The sequence below is a fragment of the Salvelinus namaycush genome, chromosome 27 (genome assembly GCF_016432855.1).
Source record: "Salvelinus namaycush isolate Seneca chromosome 27, SaNama_1.0, whole genome shotgun sequence".
NCBI classification, from domain to species: Eukaryota; Metazoa; Chordata; class Actinopteri; order Salmoniformes; family Salmonidae; genus Salvelinus; species Salvelinus namaycush.
The window spans coordinates 39,562,002-39,582,594 of record NC_052333.1 but is presented as its reverse complement, the minus strand read 5'-3'; the positions used below and the strand labels follow the sequence as shown (position 1 = coordinate 39,582,594).

At 41.4% G+C, this 20,593-nt stretch overlaps 1 protein-coding gene across 9 annotated transcripts in view; it reads right to left on the bottom strand.

Moving 5' to 3' along the window:
• LOC120022842 (ubiquitin-associated protein 2-like) overlaps positions 1 to 16,989 on the bottom strand; it is an 86,651-nt gene extending 69,662 nt beyond the window's left edge. For 8 of the 9 annotated variants that reach the window (XM_038966872.1, XM_038966873.1, XM_038966876.1 and 5 more), the window contains exons 1-2: positions 16,789 to 16,989; positions 7,220 to 7,378 (exon numbers count right to left, since the gene is read on the bottom strand). In XM_038966872.1, coding sequence (XP_038822800.1) covers positions 7,220 to 7,333 — 114 coding nt within the window. In that variant the 5' untranslated portion in view covers positions 7,334 to 7,378; positions 16,789 to 16,989. The remainder of the gene's footprint in view (positions 1 to 7,219; positions 7,379 to 16,788) is intronic. The other variant, XM_038966879.1, reaches the window with a different exon arrangement.
• Between the last annotated feature and the right edge of the window lie 3,604 nt (positions 16,990 to 20,593).

Sequence of the window (20,593 nt, the reverse complement as noted above, 5' to 3'; positions counted from 1 at the left end):
TGACATAAATGGACATAAATTATGGACATTATCGAACAAAACAAGCATTTATTGTGGAACTGCGATTCCTGGGAGTGCATTCTGATGAAGATCATCAAAGGTAAGTGAATAATTATATATGAATAATGTTGACTACCCAACATGGCGGATATTTCTCTGGCTGGTTTGGGCTCTGAGCACCGTTCTTAGATTATGCTTTTTCCGTAAAGTTTTTGGGAAATCTGACACAGCGGTTGCATTAAGGAGAAGTGTATCTAAAGTTTCATGTATAATAGCTGTATTTTCATCAACATTTATTATGAGTATTTCTATGAATTCATGTGGCTCTCTGCAATATCACTGCATGTTTTGGAACTACTGAATCTAACACGCCAATGTAAAATACGATTTTTGGATATAAATATGAACTTTACCAAACAAAATATACATGTATTGTGTAACGTGAAGTCCTATGAGTGTCATCTGATGAAGATCAAAGGTTAGTGATTAATTCTATCTCTATTTGTGCCTCTCCTTGGCGGGGAAAATGGCTGGGTTTATCTGTGACTTGGTGGTGACCTAACATAATCGTTTGTGGAGCTTTCGCTGTAAAGAATTTTTGAAATCAGACACTGTGGCTGGATTAACGAGAATGTTATCTTTAAAATGGTGCCTAATACCTGTATGTTTGAGAAATTTGATTTATGAGATTTCTGTTGATTTGTATTTGGCGCCCTGCAATTTTATTGGCTGTTGGTGAGGGGTTCCCCAGTCCTAGACAGGTTAACGACCGTTCCACAGGTGCATGTTCATTAATTGTTTATGGTTCATTGAACAAGCATGGGAACAGTGTTTAAACCCTTTACAATGAAGATCTGTGAAGTTTTGGATTTTAAAGAATTATCTTTCAAAGACAGGGTCCTGAAAAAGGGACGTTTCTTTTTTATATATATATATATATATATACAGTGGGGAGAACAAGTATTTGATACACTGCCGATTTTGCAGGTTTTCCTACTTACAAAGCATGTAGAAGGATCTGGAGAAGGTCTGTATGGAGGAGTGGGCCAAAATCCCTGCTGCAGTGTGTGCAAACCTGGTCAAGAACTACAGGAAACGTATGATCTCTGTAATTGCAAACAAAGGTTTCTGTACCAAATATTAAGTTCAAATTTTCTGATGTATCAAATACTTATGTCATGCAATAAAATGCAAATGAATTACTTAAAAATCATACAATGTGATTTTCTGGATTTTTTTAGATTCCGTCTCTCACAGTTGAAGTGTACCTATGATAAAAATTACAGACCTCTACATGCTTTGTAAGTAGGAAAACCTGCAAAATCGGCAGTGTTTCAAATACTTGTTCTCCCCACTGTATATATAACACACACACACAGTATTCTAGTCAATGCTACGCCGACATTGCATGTCCTAACATTTATATATTTCTTCATTTCATTATTTTACTTTGAGATGTGTGCATTGTTAATTTAGATATTACTGCACTGTTGGAGCTAGCAACATAAGCATTTCGTTAAATATGTGTAGGACCAATAAAATTTGATTTAACATTTGTTTCACCCAACTGACTCAAATATTTGAGGGTACATTGCACTAAACTTGGTCAATTCTTAATATAAAAACACTCAAATACTTTGTCTGCTCCTAAATCGGCTTGTTGTAAAAAAACATTTTTTTTTTTTTTTAAGTCAGCTGAGAGCCCCGAATTTGCATATCCCAGGTAATGTAACAAAGAGTCCAAATCCACTTATATTCTGACCACACCGCTCACGTCACGTGCGCTAGCATTGCAAAATAAATGTACACATACAGTACCAGTCGAGTGTTGACACTCACTCATTCAAGGTTTTTTCTTTATTTTTTACTATTTTCTACATTGTAGAATTCATTTAAAGTAAATTCTTCAAAGTAGCTTTGATGACAGCTTTGAACACCATTGGCATTCTCTCAACCAGCTTCATGAGGAATGCTTTTCCAACAGTCTTGAAAGAAATCCCACATATGCTGATCACTTGTTGGCTGCTTTTCCTTCACAGTCCAACTCATCCCAGAAATCTAAATTCAGTTGAGGTCGGTGATCTTCCTGTCTGGGTTGGCGCCCCCCCTTGGGTTGTGACGTGGCGGAGATCTTTGTGGGCTATACTCGGCCCTGTCTCAGGATGGTAAGTTGGTGGTTGAAGATATCCCTCTAGTGGTGTGGGGGCTGTGCTTTGGCAAAGTGGGTGGGCTTATATTCTTCCTGTTTGGCCCTGTCCGGGGGTATCATCGGATGGGGCCACAGTGTCTCCTGACCCCTCCTGTCTCAGCCATTTATGCTGCACTAGTTTATGTGTCGGGGGGCTAGGATCAGTTTGTTATATCTGGAGTACTTCTGCTGTCTTATCCGGTGTCCTGTGTGAATTTAAGTATGGTCTCTCTAATTCTCTCTCTCGGAGGACCTGAGCCCTAGGACCATGCCTCAGGACTACCTGGCATGATGACTCCTTGCTGTCCCCAGTCCACCTGGCCGCGTTGCTGCTCCAGTTTCAACTGTTCTGCCTGCGGCCCTGGAACCCTGACCTGTTCACCGGACGTGCTACCTGTCCCAGACCTGCTGTGTTCAACTCTCTTGAGACAGCAGGAGTGGTAGAGATACTCTTAATGATCGGCTATGAAAAGCCAACTGACATTTACTCCTGAGGTGCTGACTTGCTGCACCCTCGACAACTACTGTGATTATTATTATTTGACCATGCTGGTCATTTATGAACATTTGAACATCTTGGCCATGTTCTGTTATAATCTCCACCCGGCACAGCCAGAAGAGGACTGGCCACCCCTCATAGCCTGGTTCCTCTCTAGGTTTCTTCCTAGGTTTTGGCCTTTCTAGGGAGTTTTTCCTAGCCACCGTGCTTCTACACCTGCATTGCTTGCTGTTTGGGGTTTTAGGCTGGGTTTCTGTACAGCACTTTGAGATATCAGCTGATGTAAGAAGGGCTATATAAATACATTTGATTTGATTGTGGAGGTCAGGTCATCAGAAGCAACACTCCATCACTCTCCTTCTTGATCAAATAGCCCTTACACAGCCTGGAGCTGTGTCGGGTCATTGTCCTATTGAAAAACAAATGACAGTCCCACTAAGCGCAAAGCAGATGGGATGGCGTATCACTACAGAATGCTGTGGTAGCCATGCTGGTTAAGTGTGCCTTGAATTCTAATTAAATCACTGACAGGGTCACCAGCAAAGTGCACCCCCCACATCATCACACCTCCTCCTCCATGGTGGGAACCACACATGCAGAGACCACCCGCCTCTCCCATCTCGTCATTGGTTTTTAGGAGCATATACCCACGTGGGTGATTGAAAGCTGAACTGAGGTCCACTTTCTAGTCGGTGGTGATAATGCACCTTAAAGTTGGTTGCCAACCACCATATCAAGTCCAATGAAGAACAACTGAAGGAGAGATTACTAGAAACTAACTAGGATCACCCTTTTTTCAGTGGATGAGTTGTTGGAGTAGAGGACCTTGTGCATTTCAGGTAAAATAACAACCCATTGTTTATATCCCAGGACAAATTAGCTAGCAACTGCAAGCTAGCTAAATAGCCATGAATGTTTTCTGCGTTTTGACTTGTCCCCAAATTAATATAGTTGGTTCAGAGTTCGTTTTTGCTTTCAACCTGCGTGTCCTGATCGCGTCTGGTGTGGATTGGGGAAAAAAATTAAAAATAAACATGCGCGCGATTGCGGACGCATGTGCATCCCCGGTCTAGTCAGCATGTTAGCCTTACTGTTCTGGCACATTCATTTATTTTCTTTGACATCTTTCATATAGCAGCCACCTTTAATTTATCCAGGCTGTATCACATCCGGGCATGATTGGGAGTCCCATACGGCGGCGCACAAATGGCCCAGCGTCGTCCGGGTTTGTCCGGGGTAGGCCGTCATTGTAAATAAGAAGTTGTTCTTAACTGACTTGCCTAGTTAAATAAAGGCAAACAAAATAAGTACAAATTTGTCAAGCTAATGTGGGCAACTGTTTAGTTACATAATTTTACAAAAAACATAATTTGAAGAACAAACATCACTGTGGCAATTCATATCTTGCAGTAAAACTAATAATATCAAGAGAAGATCGGTTAAAAAAAAATTAAAAATAAGCTGTAATGTGGTCACTAAAGATCCCATGGCACTTATCGTAAAAGAGTGTTTAGCCTGGTGTCCTGGCTAAATTCCCAATCTGGAACGCGTATCATCATGGCCACCTAATCATCCCCAGCTTCCAATTGACTCATTCATCCCCTCTCCTCCCCCTTCTAACTCTTCCCCATGTCATTGCTGTAAAACCAGTCAGTATCTGGTGTGAACACCGTTAGCATCATGCAGCGCAACATCTCCTTCACATGGAGTTGATCAGGCTATTGATTGTGGCCTGTGGAATGTTGTCACACTCCTCTTCAATGGCTGTGTGAAGTTGCTGGATATCGTCGGGAACTGGAACATGCTGTCGTACACATCGATCCAGAGCATCCCAAACATGCTCAACGGGTGACATCTGGTGAGTATGCAGTCCTAGTCATGGTATCTCTGCATTCAAATTGTGTTGTCCATAGCTTATGCCTTCCCATACCATAACCCCGCCACCACCCTGGGGCACTCAGCAAACCACCGCCACCGTTGACATCAGCAAACCGCTCACGCACACGATGCCATGTCTGCCATCCGCCCGGTACAGTTCAAACCGGGATTCATCCATGAAAAGCACACTTCTCCAACGTGCCATTGGCCATCAAAGGTGAGCATTTGTCCACTGAAGACAGGTATGACGCCAAACTGCAGTCAAGACAAGACTTTGATGAGAACGACGAGCATGCACGTGTCCCCGAGACGGTTTCTGACAGTTTGTACAGAAATTCTGTTGTGCAAACCTACAGTTTCATCATATGTCCGGGTGGCTGTCTCAAGCGATCCCGCAGATGAAGAAGCCGGATGTAAAGGTCCTGGGCTGGCGTGGTTACACTTGGTCTGCGGTTGTGAGGCCGGTTGAACGTACTGCCAAATTCTCTAACCAAGTTGGGGGCGGCATATGGTAGAGAAATTAACTAAATTCTCTGGAATGACAAAACTGCACATGATCATGCCGTTTAATCAGCTTCTTTATGGATGGATTATTTTGGCAAAGGAGAAATGCTCACTAACAGGTCTGTAAACAAATGAAAGAAATAAGCTTTTGTGAGTATGGAACATTTCTGGGATCTTTTATTTCAGCTCATGAAACATGGGACCAACACTTTAAATGTTCCGTTTTTATATTTGTTCAGTATACTTATAAAATAGTCCTGATCATATAGGTCTAGGCGATATCCAAAACTACTTAAGACTCTGAATTCATACACTTTCAGTAATAAAAAATGGTAAAGTCATGTCCTTCTACAAAAGGCAATGTGGTTTGGCATAAAGAATGCCCCTCTCCACACAGGTGTGATTACTTCCTCAGAGTTTAGAGCTTGAGGTGGTCACCTCATACAAGTACTTGGGAGTATGGCTAGATGGTACACTGTCCTTCTCTCAGCACATATCAAAGCTGCAGGTTTGTTAAATCTAGACTTGGTTTCCTCTATCGTAATTGCTCCCTTCACCCCAGCTGCCAAACTAACCCCGATTCAAATGACCATCCTACCCATGCTAGATTATGGAGACAATTTATAGATCGACAGGTAAGGGTGCTCTCGAGCGGACAGATGTTCTTTACCATTCGGCCATCAAATTTTCCACCAATGCTCCTTATAGGACACATCACTGCACTCTATACTCCTCTGGAAACTGGTCCATATCTGTATACCAGTCGCAAGACCCACTAGTTGATGCTTATTTATTTAAGCCTCTTAGGCCTCACTCAACCCATCTGAGATATCTACTGCAGCCCTCATCCTCCACCCGTTCTGCCAGTCACATTATGTTAAAGGTCCCCAAAGCACACATTTCTGGGTCGCTCGTCTTTTCAGTTCGCTGCAGCTAGCGAACTGGAACAAGCTGCAACAAACACTCAAACCGGACAGTGCTCAATCTCTTCATTCAAAGACTCAATCATGGACACTCTTACCGACAGGTATGGCTGCTTTGCGTGATGTATTGTTGTCTCTACCTTCTTGCCCTTCGGCATGTTGTCTGAGCCCAATAATGTTTGTACCATGATTTGTTCTGCTACCACCATGTTATGTTGCTACTATGTTGTGTTGCTACCATGATGTGTTGCTACCATGCTGTGTTGTTGTGTTGCTGCCTTGCCATGTTGTCTTAGGTCTCTCTTTATGTAGCGTGTGGTCTCCCTTGTCGTGATGTGTGTTTAGTCCTATATTTATTCATTCTTATTCCCAGCCCCCGTCCCCGCAGGAGGCCTTTTGGTAGGCCGTCATTGTAAATAAGAATTTTTTCTTAACTGACTTGCCAAGTTAAATAAAGGTTAAATAAAATATCACAACACATTTCTTAATCTGGGAGGTAAATTTGATAAAGTACTCATTCATTTTGCTGTGTATTTCAGATAGAACCAAGGCATTAGAATGTACCAGAGGCCACCAAAATATAGGTCAGGTGGCAAAAAATGTTTTTGCTCAGGGGAGGCCTGGCTGGTTACTTTTTCTATTTGGCTGGCTACTCCAGATACCTGTGGAAAACACTGAGAACTACTTCCAACTAAGGCATTGCACCATGAAAACTAAGCATCTGCTGTTGGGTCAGTGTGTGCTCCCCGAAATGGCACCCTATTCCTTAAAATGGTGCACTAATTTTGACTAGGGCTGTATTGCAATGTTTTTTGCATGGCAAAAATGAACACACGAAGCAGACCAGTCTCTTCGTTCTTTTAAAAACCTGCTGTATGTAAAATATTGTGTGCTATAGTTTGGATGACATGTTTGTTTCAAACTTTAGGGCTGTTTTCCTTAAGAAGTTCAATCTGCTTTGTGGTGTGTTTCCTTGCCATGATACTAATGCGTATCGCAATACTGGTTTTGTCTTGGCCCTACTTTTGACCATAGGGCTCTGGTCAAAAGTAGTGCACTTTAGGAAATAGGGTGCCATGTGGGACACACCCCAATGTAAAATCGTCCAGACCCACTTCCAATGTGTTTCACCATGAAAACTAATGCATCAGCTGTTGGGTCAGTGTGTGAGGTGACTAAGTGCATGACATCCTGTGTGGGCAGCAGGGTCGAGGGCCGGGTACCAACCTGAGGCCTCTGCTTGTGCTGTGTCTGGCTCTGTGTCTGGCCTGTCTGCGTCTGGCCTGTCTGCGTCTGCTGCTCCCAGCTGCCGCGGGCTCGGTTTCCGCCCACTGATGTCATAATTTACAGTATATACAAATAAGAGTATTTACAAAGGAATAACACCTGCGAAAGAAAAGTGAGAGTGAGGTTCTGTGGAAAATAGTAGGGGTCCAGGGTCCTCCCAGACTAGAAGCTCAGTTCTGGTGACTTTAAAAGGACATTCCACAACCTAAATGAATGAAACATGATTTCTACAATAAGATTGGCAAAATTCTTAATATACAGGACCATGCATATAGCTTATACTATCAGGTATGCTATTAGCAATAAACATTATCACATGTAGTCCAAATGATGCAGCATAGTGGCTATAAATAATTAGGCTGAAGCATTGGGTTGCATTTACACTATTGGGCTAATCATTAGCTAGATCCCAAAAGTAAATATTTTAACTAATCAGCATCCTATTGATTCATTTTATCTCCCAAAAAACTTGCATAAACACAGGAATATAATGTAGGCCTAACTCTTAGGGTAACTTGGGGTAATCAGCCACAGGGTAATGCTGTACTTCTCACACAAACAACTTCATGTCACACACCCCCCCCCCCCCACACACACACACACACAGTTTGAAAAACTCAGTAAATACTGTCCAGCATCAACGTAAGTTAGAAACAGTCTGAAGCAGGCGCAGCATGCAACGTGGGGTTTGTTTTGTGTGAAAACATGGCGGAAGGCAGTGACAGCGCTTAAGAGATTTTTCAGCCTTCTAAGAGGACCAAATCTGAAGTGTGGTCGCATTTAGGGTTTACAAGAGAGCTGATGGGAAACTTATCGAAGATGGTCACCTTCTCCACAGAACATGCAAATAAACGTATTAATAATAATAATAATCGCTGCGAAAGGGGGCAACACTTCAAATCTCTTGAGCCATCTTTCTGACCACCACCCACTACTTTATAGCATATGCTAGGTAAGTTAACTTTTACCTCAATGCATGATGTGGGGACTTGGGAATGGGGGAAAATGTCATGGTCTGTCTGGCTAACAGCTTGTCAATAATGTAAACTGAAGCTTTCAGTGTTACCTATTCTTGTAAAAACACTACACGTTGTGCTGCTGCTGTATGCGTTGTGTGTCTGCAGACTATTAGCCCATTGCACACAATAACGCGTTATGTAGTTCAGTCACCCAACCAACATATTTTGTTGATTTAAAATCCGGCAAACGTCGACTTAGTTGTAAGTCGACTTAGTGTTCCAACAGGAGAAACACTATAGACTCCTATATAAGACTTGTATTTATGTAAATTGTTGGGCTCATTGCAATTATTATCACTGTCTTAAGACTCATTTGTATTTATGTCAATTGTGCATGGGGTCATTGCATACTCAAATGCAACACAGAAGATAGACTGTGTGAATAATAATTATAATGTAACACCAATAATAATACATTTGCTATTCCCTTAGGGCGTGCAGCAGGCAAACCCATTGATGCTACTGGTCCCTCATCTACAGCTGTGACAGACACTCGAGCAAGCATTTAAAAGGCAGACTCCTTTTGCACCCACATCAAAAAAATGCTCAAGACCTCACTGCAGCCCTTTCATATTACATTGCAAAAGACATGATGCCATTTCAAATTGTTGAGAGGCCTGGCTTTGAGTCTGATGAAGGTTGCCGTGTCTCACTACAAAGTGAGTGCTGCTAATTTTATGTTGTTTGTTTATTTGATTTGCTTACTTAAGGTTGTCTTCATTTAAACGTGCACTAGGGAAACTTTTACTTCATGGCGCCTTCTTTAATGCTAATGTTATTATTTTAGATGTAGTTTGCACACAAAAAAGTGCAGTGCTGCTAATTGTATTTGTTGTTTGTTGGTTTTCAATATAAAACTTGGTGAAATGATTTCAGTGTGTGTGTGTATCAGTACTTTTTGAACATTTCCAGCACATTTTAACAATACCCTCGATAATACTGATAACCGTATTCATTTTGGTCACTATAATCGTGATATGAAATTTTCATCCCGTTTCATCTCTACTACCCACTCAATTTAAATCACTTGAGGTAGGAAATCAGACAACCCCAAGTTACCCTACAATTGACCCGTGTTGCATTTAGCCTCACTCTCCTCTATGCACTCACAGCTTCTTACAGAGTGGTAAGGTGCTCAACACTCCGGTTTTAAAATTCTGCAGTTTCCGTAATATTTTAGGACTTGAGAAATGAAGTAGGAAAATAAACCTAGGATCAACCTCTTTTTAACAACGCCCATTAAAACTGCAGTTTTCCCCACGATTGCAAGAATTGTTGTGCACTGACTGCTTGTCAGAATGCAGGTTTCCCTCCCTTTGGTACTCATATGCCCCTCGAGAGGAATATTTATCTCGCATAGAACAAGCCAATTAGATAAATAGATTAACCATTATACTATGTGGTTGACTGACTTTTCTATTCTTAACTTTTGTTTGTAGAGAAAAAGTAAATGTGGACAGTTCTAGCATCTTCAGTACGCTTTGACAAAAAAAAAATTGGGGCGTGGCAGCTATGATTTTGCTTTGGCGCAGTGCCAAGTGCAAAGAATTTTGTCTCAAAATGCATCAAATGCTATGATGAAACTGGCTCTTATGAGGACTGCCACCGGAAAGGAAGACAGTTACCTCTGATGCAGAGGATAAGTTCATTAGAGTTAACCTTACCTCAGATTGCAGCCCAAATAAATCCTTCATAGAGTTCAAGTAACAGACATCTCAACCTCAACTGTTCAGAGGAGACTGCATGAATCAGGCCTTCATGGTCAAATTGTTGCAAAGAAACCACTGCTAAAAAGGACAAAAATAAGAAGAGACTTGCTTGGGCAACGAAACACGAGCAATGGACATTAGACCGGTGTAAAAATCTGTCCTTTGGTCTGATGAGTCCAAATTATATTTTTGGTTCTAACCGCCGTGTCTTTGTGAGGCGCAGAGTAGGTGAACGGATGATCTCCACATGTGTGGTTCCCACCGTGAAGCATGGAGGAGATGGGGTGAAGGTGCTTTGCTGGTGACACTGATTTATTTAGAATTCAAGGCACACTTAATCAGCATGGCTAACAACATTCTGCAGTGATACACCATCCATCTGATTTGCGCTTAGTGGGACTATCATTTGTTTTTCAACAGGTCAATGACCCAAAACACACCTTCAGACTGTGTAAGGGCTATTTGACCAAGGAGAGTGTGGAGGCCAGGTTATCTAAAGCAGCACTCCATCAATAACCCGACGTCCTATGGGACTTACGGTCGGTTATGATACACCCTGGGATCGAACCTGGGTCTGTAGTGATGAGGTTTTTTTTACAGTTCAGCTTAAGGTTAGCAGTGTGGGTTATATGAAGGTTTCAAATCACATTTTAAGTAGTAATGGGGAGAGAAATCGATAGTTATATATCGGGATACTATTTGAATATATATCGTATAATTTTTGTAATATCACAACAAAAAATTTGCACACGTTTCCTGTATCAATAACCTTTATTTTTCCTTCATAGCTTGTCCACCATCCTTTGAAATAGGAAGCCGATTTGTTTTCATGACAGTTCAAAACTTATTCTCATGGCTCACTTTACCCTCTGCTGCATATGGTGAGCAATCTGTTTGGAACATCAAATAGCCATAAATATACTGTTCAAAAATATAAAAATGCAACATGTAAAGTGTTGGTCCAATGTTTCATGAGCTGAAATAAAATATCCCAGAAATGTTTCCTATGCACAAGAAGTGTATTTATCTCAAATGTTGTGCACAAATTTGTTTACACCCCTTTTAGTGAGCATTTCTTCTTTGCCAAAATAATCCATCCACCTGACTGGTGTGGCATATCAAAAAGCTGATTAAACAGCATGATCATGACACAGGTGCACCTTGTGCTGGGGACAATAAAAGGCCACTAAAATGTGCAGTTGTCACAATACAATGCCACAGATGTCTTAAGTTGAGGTAGTGTGCAATTGGAATGCAGACTGCAGGAAAGTCCAACAGAGCTGTTGCCAGAGAATTTTATGTTAATTTCTCTACCATAAGCCACCTTTACTATTATTTTCGAGACTTTAGCAGTATGTCCAACCAAACACACAACCTCTACCACGTGTAACCACACCAACCCAGGACCTCCACATCCGGCTTCTTCACCTGCGGGATAGTCGGAATGAGGTGCTGAGGAGTATTTATGTCTGTATAAAGTCCTTTTGTGGGGGAAAACTCATTCTGATTGGCTGGGCCGAGCTCCCCAGTGGGTGGGCCTATGCATTCCCAAGTCACCATGGCTGCGCCCCTTCCCAGTCATGTGAAATCCATAAATTAGAACCTAATGAATTTAATTCAATTGACTGATTTCCTTCTATGAACTGTATCTCAGTAAAATCGTTGAATTTTACATTTATATTTCTGTTCAGTATAGAATCGTGAGAATAGCAATACATATCGTTCAGGCAAATAAATAAAAAACGCACAACCTATCCGGAAGGCCAAAGTTAGTTACTTTAATGACCCATGGCTCGTATTTCTGTGTGTTATGTTATAATTAAGTCTATGATTTGATAGAGCAGTCTGAGCGATGGTGGGCACCAGCAGGCTCGTAAGCATTCATTCAAACAGCACTTTTGTGCGTTTTGCCAGCAGCTCTGCTGTTTATGAATTCAAGCCTATCAACTCCCGATGTGAAATGGCTAGCTAGTTAGCAGGGTGCGCGCTAATAGCGTTTCAAACATCACTCGCTCTGAGACTTGGAGTAGTTGTTCCCCTTGCTCTGCATGGGTAATGCTGCTTCGAGGGTGGCTGTTGTCGATGTGTTCCTGGTTCGAGCCCAGGTAGCGGCGAGGAGAGGGATGGAAGCTATACTGTTACACTGGCAATACTAAAGTGCCTATAAGAACATCCAATAGTCAAAGGTACAGTGGGGAGAACAAGTATTAGATAACCTGCAAAATCGGCAGTGTTGCCTACTTACAAAGCATGTAGAGGTCTGTAATTTTTATCATAGGTACACTTCAACTGTGAGACGGAATCTAAAACAAAAATCCAGAAAATCATATTGTATGATTTTTAAGTAATTCATTTGCATTTTATTGCATGACAGAAGTATTTGATACATCAGAAAAGCAGAACTTAATATTTGGTACAGAAACTTTTGTTTGCAATTACAGAGATCATACATTTCCTGTAGTTCTTGACCAGGTTTGCACACACTGCAGCAGGAATTTTGGCCCACTCCTCCATACAGACCTTCTCCAGATCCTTCAGGTTTCGGGGCTGTCGCTGGGCAATACGGCCTTTCAGCTCCCTCCAAAGATTTTCTATTGGGTTCAGGTCTGGAGACTGGCTAGGCCACTCCAGGACCTTGAGATGCTTCTTACGGAGCCACTCCTTAGTTGCCCTGGCTGTGTGTTTCGGGTCGTTGTCATGCTGGAAGACCCAGCCACGACCCATCTTCAATGCTCTTACTGAGGGAAGGAGGTTGTTGGCCAAGATCTCGCGATAACATGGCCCCATCCATCCTCCCCTCAATACGGTGCAGTCGTCCTGTCCCCTTTGCAGAAAAGCATCTCCAAAGAATGATGTTTCCACCTCCATGCTTCACGGTTGGGAGGGTGTTCTTGGGGTTGTACTCATCCTTCTTCTTCCTCCAAACACGGCAAGTGGAGTTTAGACCAAAAAGCTCTATTTTTTGTCTCATCAGACCACATGACCTTCTCCCATTCCTCCTCTGGATCATCCAGATGGTCATTGGCAAACTTCAGACGGGCCTGGACATGCGCTGGCTTGAGCAGGGGGACCTTGCGTGCGCTGCAGGATTTTAATCCATGACAGCGTAGTGTGTTACTAATGGTTTTCTTTGAGACTGTGGTCCCAGCTCTCTTCAGGTCATTGACCAGGTCCTGCCGTGTAGTTCTGGGCTGATCCCTCACCTTCCTCATGATCATTGATGCCCCACGAGGTGAGATCTTGCATGGAGCCCCAGACCGAGGGTGATTGACCGTCATCTTGAACTTCTTCCATTTTCTAATAATTGCGCCAACAGTTGTTGCCTTCTCACCAAGCTGCTTGCCTATTGTCCTGTAGCCCATCCCAGCCTTGTGCAGGTCTACAATTTTATCCCTGATGTCCTTACACAGCTCTCTGGTCTTGGCCAGTGTGGAGAGGTTGGAGTCTGTTTGAGTGTGTGGACAGGTGTCTTTTATACAGGTAACGAGTTCAAACAGGTGCAGTTAATACAGGTAATGAGTGAAGAACAGGAGGGCTTCTTAAAGAAAAACTAACAGGTCTGTGAGAGCCAGAATTCTTACTGGTTGGTAGGTGATCAAATACTTATGTCATGCAATAAAATGCAAATTAATTACTTAAAAATCATACAATGTGATTTTCTGGATTTTTGTTTTAGATTCCGTCTCTCACAGTTGAAGTGTACCTATGATAAAAATTACAGACCTCTACATGCTTTGTAAGTAGGAAAACATGCAAAATCGGCAGTGTATCAAATACTTGTTCTCCCCACTGTATATTAAATACAAATCGTATAGAGAGAAATAGTCCTATAATAACTACAACCTAAAACTTCTTACCTGGGAATATTGAAGACTCATGTTAAAAGGAACCACCAGCTTTCATATGTTCTCATGTTCTGAGCAAGGAACTTAAACGTTAGCTTTCTTACATGGCACATATTGCACTTTTACTTTCTTCTCCAAACACTTTGTTTTTACATTATTTAAACACGTTTCATTATTTGAGGCTAAATTGACTTTATTGATGTATTATATTAAGTTAAAATAAGTGTTCATTCAGTATTGTTGTAATTGTCATTATTACAAATACATTTTAAAAAACGGCCGATTAATCAGTATCGGCTTTTTTTGGTCCTCCAATAATCGGTATCGGCGTTGAAAAATCATTATCGGTCGACCTCTACTTTAGTATTCTCTCTGGTATGCAATCTGGTTTCCGCTCAGGTTATGATGTGTCACTGCCACCGTAAAGGTCCTGAATGATGTCACCATTGCCCTTGATTCTAAGCAATGTTGTGCTGCTATTTTTATTGACTTGGTCAAAGCTTTTGATACGGTAGACCATTCCATTCTTGTGGGCCGGCAAATGAGTATTGGTGTCTCAGGGGGGTCTTTGGCCTGGTTTGCTAACTACCTCTCTCAAAGAGTGCAGTGTATAAAGTCAGAAAGTCTCAGAAAGTCTCAGCCACTGCCTGTCAACAGGGGAGTACCCAAAGGCTCAATCCTAGGCCCCATGCTCTTCACAATTTATATCAAAATAGCTCAGGCAGTAGGAAGCGCTCACCCATTCATATGCAAATAATAGTCTTATACTCAGCAGGCCCCTCCCCGGGCTTTGAGTTAAATGCTCTACAACAAAGCTTTCTTAGTGTCCAACAAGCTCTCTCTACCCTTAACCTTGTTTTTAACACCTCCAAAACAAAGGTCATATGGTTTGGCATAAAGAATGCCCCTCCCCACAGGTGTGATTACTACCTGAGGGTTTAGCGCTTGAGGTAGTCACCTCATACAAGTACTTGGGAGTATGGCTAGATGGTACACTGTCCTTCTCTCATCACATATCAAAGCTGCATGCTAAAATTAAATCTAAACTTGGTTTCCTCTATCGTAAATGCACCTCTTTCACCCCAGCTGCCAAACTAAGCCTGATTCAAATGACCATCCTACCCATGCTAGATTACGGAGACAATTTATAGATCGGCAGGTAAAGGTTCTCTCGAGCGGACAGATGTTCTTTACCATTCGGACATCAGATTTGCCACCAATGCTCCTTATAGGACACATCACTGCACTCTATACTCCTCTGGAAGCTGGTCCTCTCTGTATACCTATCGTAAGACAGACACACTGGTTGATGCTCATTTCTAAAACCCTCAGAGTCCTCACTCACCCCTATTTGAGATACCTACTGCAGCCCTCATCCTCTACATACAACACCCGTTCTGCCAGTCACATTCCGTTAAAGGTCCCCAAAGCACACATCCCTGGGTCGCTCCTCTTCTCAGTTTGCTGCAGCTAGCGACTGGAACAAGCTGCAACAAACACTCAAACTGGACAGTTTTATCCCATATCTCTTCATTCAAAGACTCAATCATCAACACTTACTGGACAGTTCCGTGGCTGCTTTACGTGATGTATTGTTGTCTCTACCTTCTTGCCCTTTGTGCTGTTGTCTGTGCCCAATAATGTTTGTACCATGTTTTGTGCTGCTACCATGTTATCGTCATGTGTTGCTACCATACTGTGATGTCATGTGATATGTTGTTGACTTAGGTCTCGCTTTATGTAGTGTCTCGTGATGTGTGTTTTGTCCTATATTTATATTTTATTTTTAATCCTAGCCCCCATCCCAGAATGAGGCCGTCATTGTAAATAAGAATGTTTTCTTAACTGACCTGCCTAGTTAAATAAAAGGTTAAATTAAAAATCGTAGTAGCACTGAAGAATCACTTAAGAATGCACTTAAGAATGATAATATATCATGAGACCCCTGGCAATTCCCAGCCCTAATTTTCATTAGTGAACTTGTGGAAATAAACAGGGTTTATGACTTTGTGGTTGTGGTAACGACCCATCCAAAGTGATGGTTAACTAGCTAACGTTAACTATTTGGTTGTAACTAAGTGAGCTAATTGGACAATTAACTGCATCTACCTAGCTAGCTAACGTTAACTAATTAAATTTAATTGGGTAACATTAGATAATAACTCGCTTTAGTATATGCAAATACGGCCCGATGAAATGGGAGTTCGTTTACTAATTGAGACCAGGCAGATTAAGTTTGTCCTACATTTGCTGGGAAGTTAGCTAGCAAACGTCAACTAAAAATAACTACTAGGTAGCTTGCTAGCATGTTTTAACGGTGTCTACTAGCGAACGATGCAACATCACAATGGATATATTCTCAACATGTTTTTATTTAGCTGACGTTAGCGCGCTAACTAGCTATTAGTGTCTTTGGCTTAACTAGGCTAGCTAACGTTACATAAACTCCATGAATATTATTAAACTAAAACCATTAGTTAGCTAGTCAACATCAGGTATTTCAAGAAATATAATTGTTTCGAAAACATTGGACTAACATTTAGCTAGCTAAGATGCTATGTCATTTTTTAGGGGACATCCAGATAACGTTAGCTTTATCTAAGTTGTCGATGAGATTCCGTTTTTCTCAGCCTCGACGATGGCGAAGAGAAGACTTACTAACAGTCAGCATTGCAGCTAGCAAACTACATTGTTGTTCTCAACAACTCAAATCATCACCGTTAGCCTAACTTATCAACATGTTCATTCGTACCGCATGCTATTGAGCCCACAGACGCATAGGCCGCACATTAACGTGGTAATTAATGCACAAATTGCACTATGCAGAAACAAGGCACTTCTTTGGAAACGCTACCGATGTGTTCTTGTATACACAAACACCGAGGCTCTAGGTAGGCCCGTAGGCCCAAAATAATGAAAATAAATGATATACTGACCAGAAACCCAGTTGAAGTCTGATATTTTGCAACACAACCGACCAAGCGGTCTCTGTCGACCTCCTAGTAGGAATTCAACTATATAAAACCCCGAGAATAATACACGTATCTATGTGAGGAATTATGCCGAACCGACTCGCGCAGACAATAAGCTAGGGACTTAGAATGTACCTTTTTCTTTTCCACTCTGACGCTGCATATAGCTCCGTCATGTGGTTGACTGGGCGCTTCAAGGAAGCTAGACATTCGACACGTGGTCACCCACCCCTAAGAACTGCAATAAAATAGATAAACTAAAATATTTAGTGATTTCCTATCCTAGACTGTCCGATTTTTCTTATTGATTGGGTGTTTAGCGGGATCACTATAAGGCTAAGAATATACAGCACCAGTCAAAAGTTGACACCTACTTATTCAAGGGGTTTTCTTTATTGTATAATAGCGGAGACATCAAAACCATGAAATAACATATGGAATCATGTGGTAACAAAGTGTTAAAGCAAAATATATTGTATATTTTAGATTCTTCAAAGTAGCTACCCTTTGCCTTGACAGCTTTGCACACTTGGCAAGTGTGTGCAAAGTTGATTTGTTGAACACTTTTTTGGTCACTACATGATTCCATATGTGTTATTTCATAGTTGGTCTTCACTATTATTCTACAATGTTGAAAATAGTAAAAATAAAAACCCTTGAATGAGTAGGTGTCCAACATTTTGACTGGTACTGTACATGGAGTATGAACAGATCATTCAAAGGAGCGGCAACAAGCACTGGGGCAAAACACAAGTGTCTTCACATTCTCGAATGCAACTTGACATCTGTCCAACCAAATTTACTGCACCTAAGCCTTAATAGGGATAGTTCCCTTTTTTTCCCCCCAATTTTTGCCTAAAATGACATACCCAAATAAACTGCCTGTAGCTCAGGCCCTGAAGCAAGGATATGCATATTCTTGGTACCATTTGAAAGGAAACATTGAAGTTTGTGGAAATGTAAATTGAATGTAGGAGAATATATCACTATAGATCTGGTGAAGAAAATCAAAAATTATATTTTTTGCCACCATCTTTGAAATGCAACAGAAAGGTCCCAAATCTAGCCATCACTCTGGTTGTAATTCTGATTGTGTCCAGAAGATGGGATCAGTGCATGCGCAAAGTTTCAGGCGGATAACTTGAAGTATGAGCAAACTACATGACATTTAGTGTGAAATCACCCAGGTACATTTAGGCAAATCGTGAAGGAGACATTTACGTTCACATTATATTTTTCTGCAAGAATATCGTCAAATCTGTTTACTTGGACTTTGATTTTGCTTTTCCAGTATTAGTAGCCATATTATAAGTTCAACATTTGAAAAAACACCCAGTTTTCATAACTATCCATATTCTTACAATTTTTGTCCAAAAGGAAAAGTCTTGCTGTCGCACAAGGTTAGCAGCAACATTTTGCAACAGATACAGGGTTTCCTTTATTCCCGTAAAGCCCAGCTCATTGGCTATCTAGCTAGCTTTGTTTGACCCCGATTGGTGGAGTTAGTCAAGTTTAGACCGCCCGCGTCATCGGCGTGCCATGAAGTCTTCGCTCTGACCAAATTTGGTGTCCTATAAGATATACTACACTCCTAATGATATAGTGAAGTCTGGTTACGTTCTAGGATCTGAGGAATAAATATAAAAGGGGTTTGACTGGTTGAAACATTTAGGGTTAGATTTTCACAAATTCCTTTCTTTGCAAAATGAACGCGTGGAAATACAAAAATCGATCGTGCATGCTATATGGACCTTTTCAGGATATGAAAAAAGGATTTTATCTAACAAAACACTTCATGTCATCTCTGGGACCCTTTGGATGATAAATCAGAGCAAGATTATTATGTAAGTACACATTTCACCTTGGGGTGAATTTATCAAACCTATCGCAGTGAAAAGAAGTGTTTTGTTCGGGGCTATCAAACAATAGCATGGCATTTTTTCTCAGTAATAGCTACAGTAAATTGGACAGTGCAGTTATATTAAGAATTTAAGCATTCAGCCGATATAAGGCACTTATATGTACTGACATTTGTTATTTCTCTCAAATCTGCGATCGTGACACACGGCGCTGCATGATTTACAACTGCCCTGTTGATGGGACGCCTATACCTATTAAGCAAGTCGGTCAGGGGAGCTGCCACTGAGGAGAAGTTCTTACAGAAGCTTCGATAATAACCAACCATAATCGAGAAAACGCATAAGCTCCTTCATAGTCATGGGATGGGACACTGCTCAACAGCTTCCACTTTGGCATGCACTGGGCGAACCACGTTCTGAGAGACCACTTTGCCCAGATAAGTGCAAACTCACATTTGGCCAGATTAACGATCAAACAGCGCTTGTATACGTTGGACATGCAGAGACCAGGTATCACTATAAAATGACCACATCATCCAAATAACATCCGTCCAGACCAGAGACAACACGGTTCATGAGGCCCTGAAATGTTGCAGGTGCATTACGCAACCAAAAGGCATAACTGTGTATAAGAACACAGTCCAGAGGTTGTGATGAAAGCATACTTCTCCCTTGCTCTCAGAAACTAGGGGACCTGCCAGTACCCTTTTAGAAGATCGAACTTGCTCACCCTGCACTTAGGAGTTACAATCAGTTCTGTTCAGACACATTGCACACCACCATGGAAGGACCAGTAAACGTCACCTGAAAAGGATAACCTACAATAGGTAACAGCTAAAACCTGGAAACCAGGGCTAAATTGTCTATGTTCAGACCAACATTCATAAATATGCTTAATCTTTACTTGTGCACTTTAGTTTCTCTTTTGCCATTTTACCAGCAGAGAACAGTCTATTACCAGTCTAAACCACTGACATAAAGAGTACATTTAGTGGTGGCTCTGTTCCCCACCTGTCCTGCAACACAGCCAGAGGGTCACACACTGAATTACCAAAAACCAGATCAGTCAGACTAAATCTTATACTCTCCTAGACAACTTCTCTAGCTGCCAACAGTAACCATGGCAATCCTTCCCAATCACAATCTAGCTCTGTATGGTATGCACAGGAGAGACTTCAGGGTTTGATGAAAACGTTCTAATGCACCCTGAGACTGTGCATGATAGGCAGAGGACTGTTACACTTGACAAAGCTGCTGTAGCACTTGTGCAAACATGTGAGAGGTAAAATTAGAGCCTTTGTCACTGAATGAATACCAAATACAGAGATGAACTGAGATAGCCTTCACAACAGACTTGGTAGTTAGTGCGTAGCAGATAAGCAGCAGGGTACCTGGTTGCAAGGCACGTCACTAAGCAATTTTTTTTATTATTTTTTATTTTTTCACCTTTATTTAACCAGGTAGGCTAGTTGAGAACAAGTTCTCATTTGCAACTGCGACCTGGCCAAGATAAAGCATAGATAAAACATAGCAGTGTGAACAGACAACACAGAGTTACACATGGAGTAAACAATAAACAAGTCAATAACATAGTAGGGGAAAAAGAAAAAAAAGAGAATCTATGTACAATGTGTGCAAAAGGCATGAGGTAGGCAATAAATAGGCCATAGGAGCGAATAATTACAATTTAGCAGATTAACACTGGGGTGATAAATCATCAGATGATCATGTGCAAGTAGAGATACTGGTGTGCAAAAGAGCAGAAAAGTAAATAAATAAAAACAGTATGGGGATGAGGTAGGTAAATTGGGTGGGCTATATACCGATGGACTATGTACAGCTGCAACGATCGGTTAGCTGCTCAGATAGCAGATGTTTAAAGTTGTTGAGGGAGATAAGTCTCCAACTTC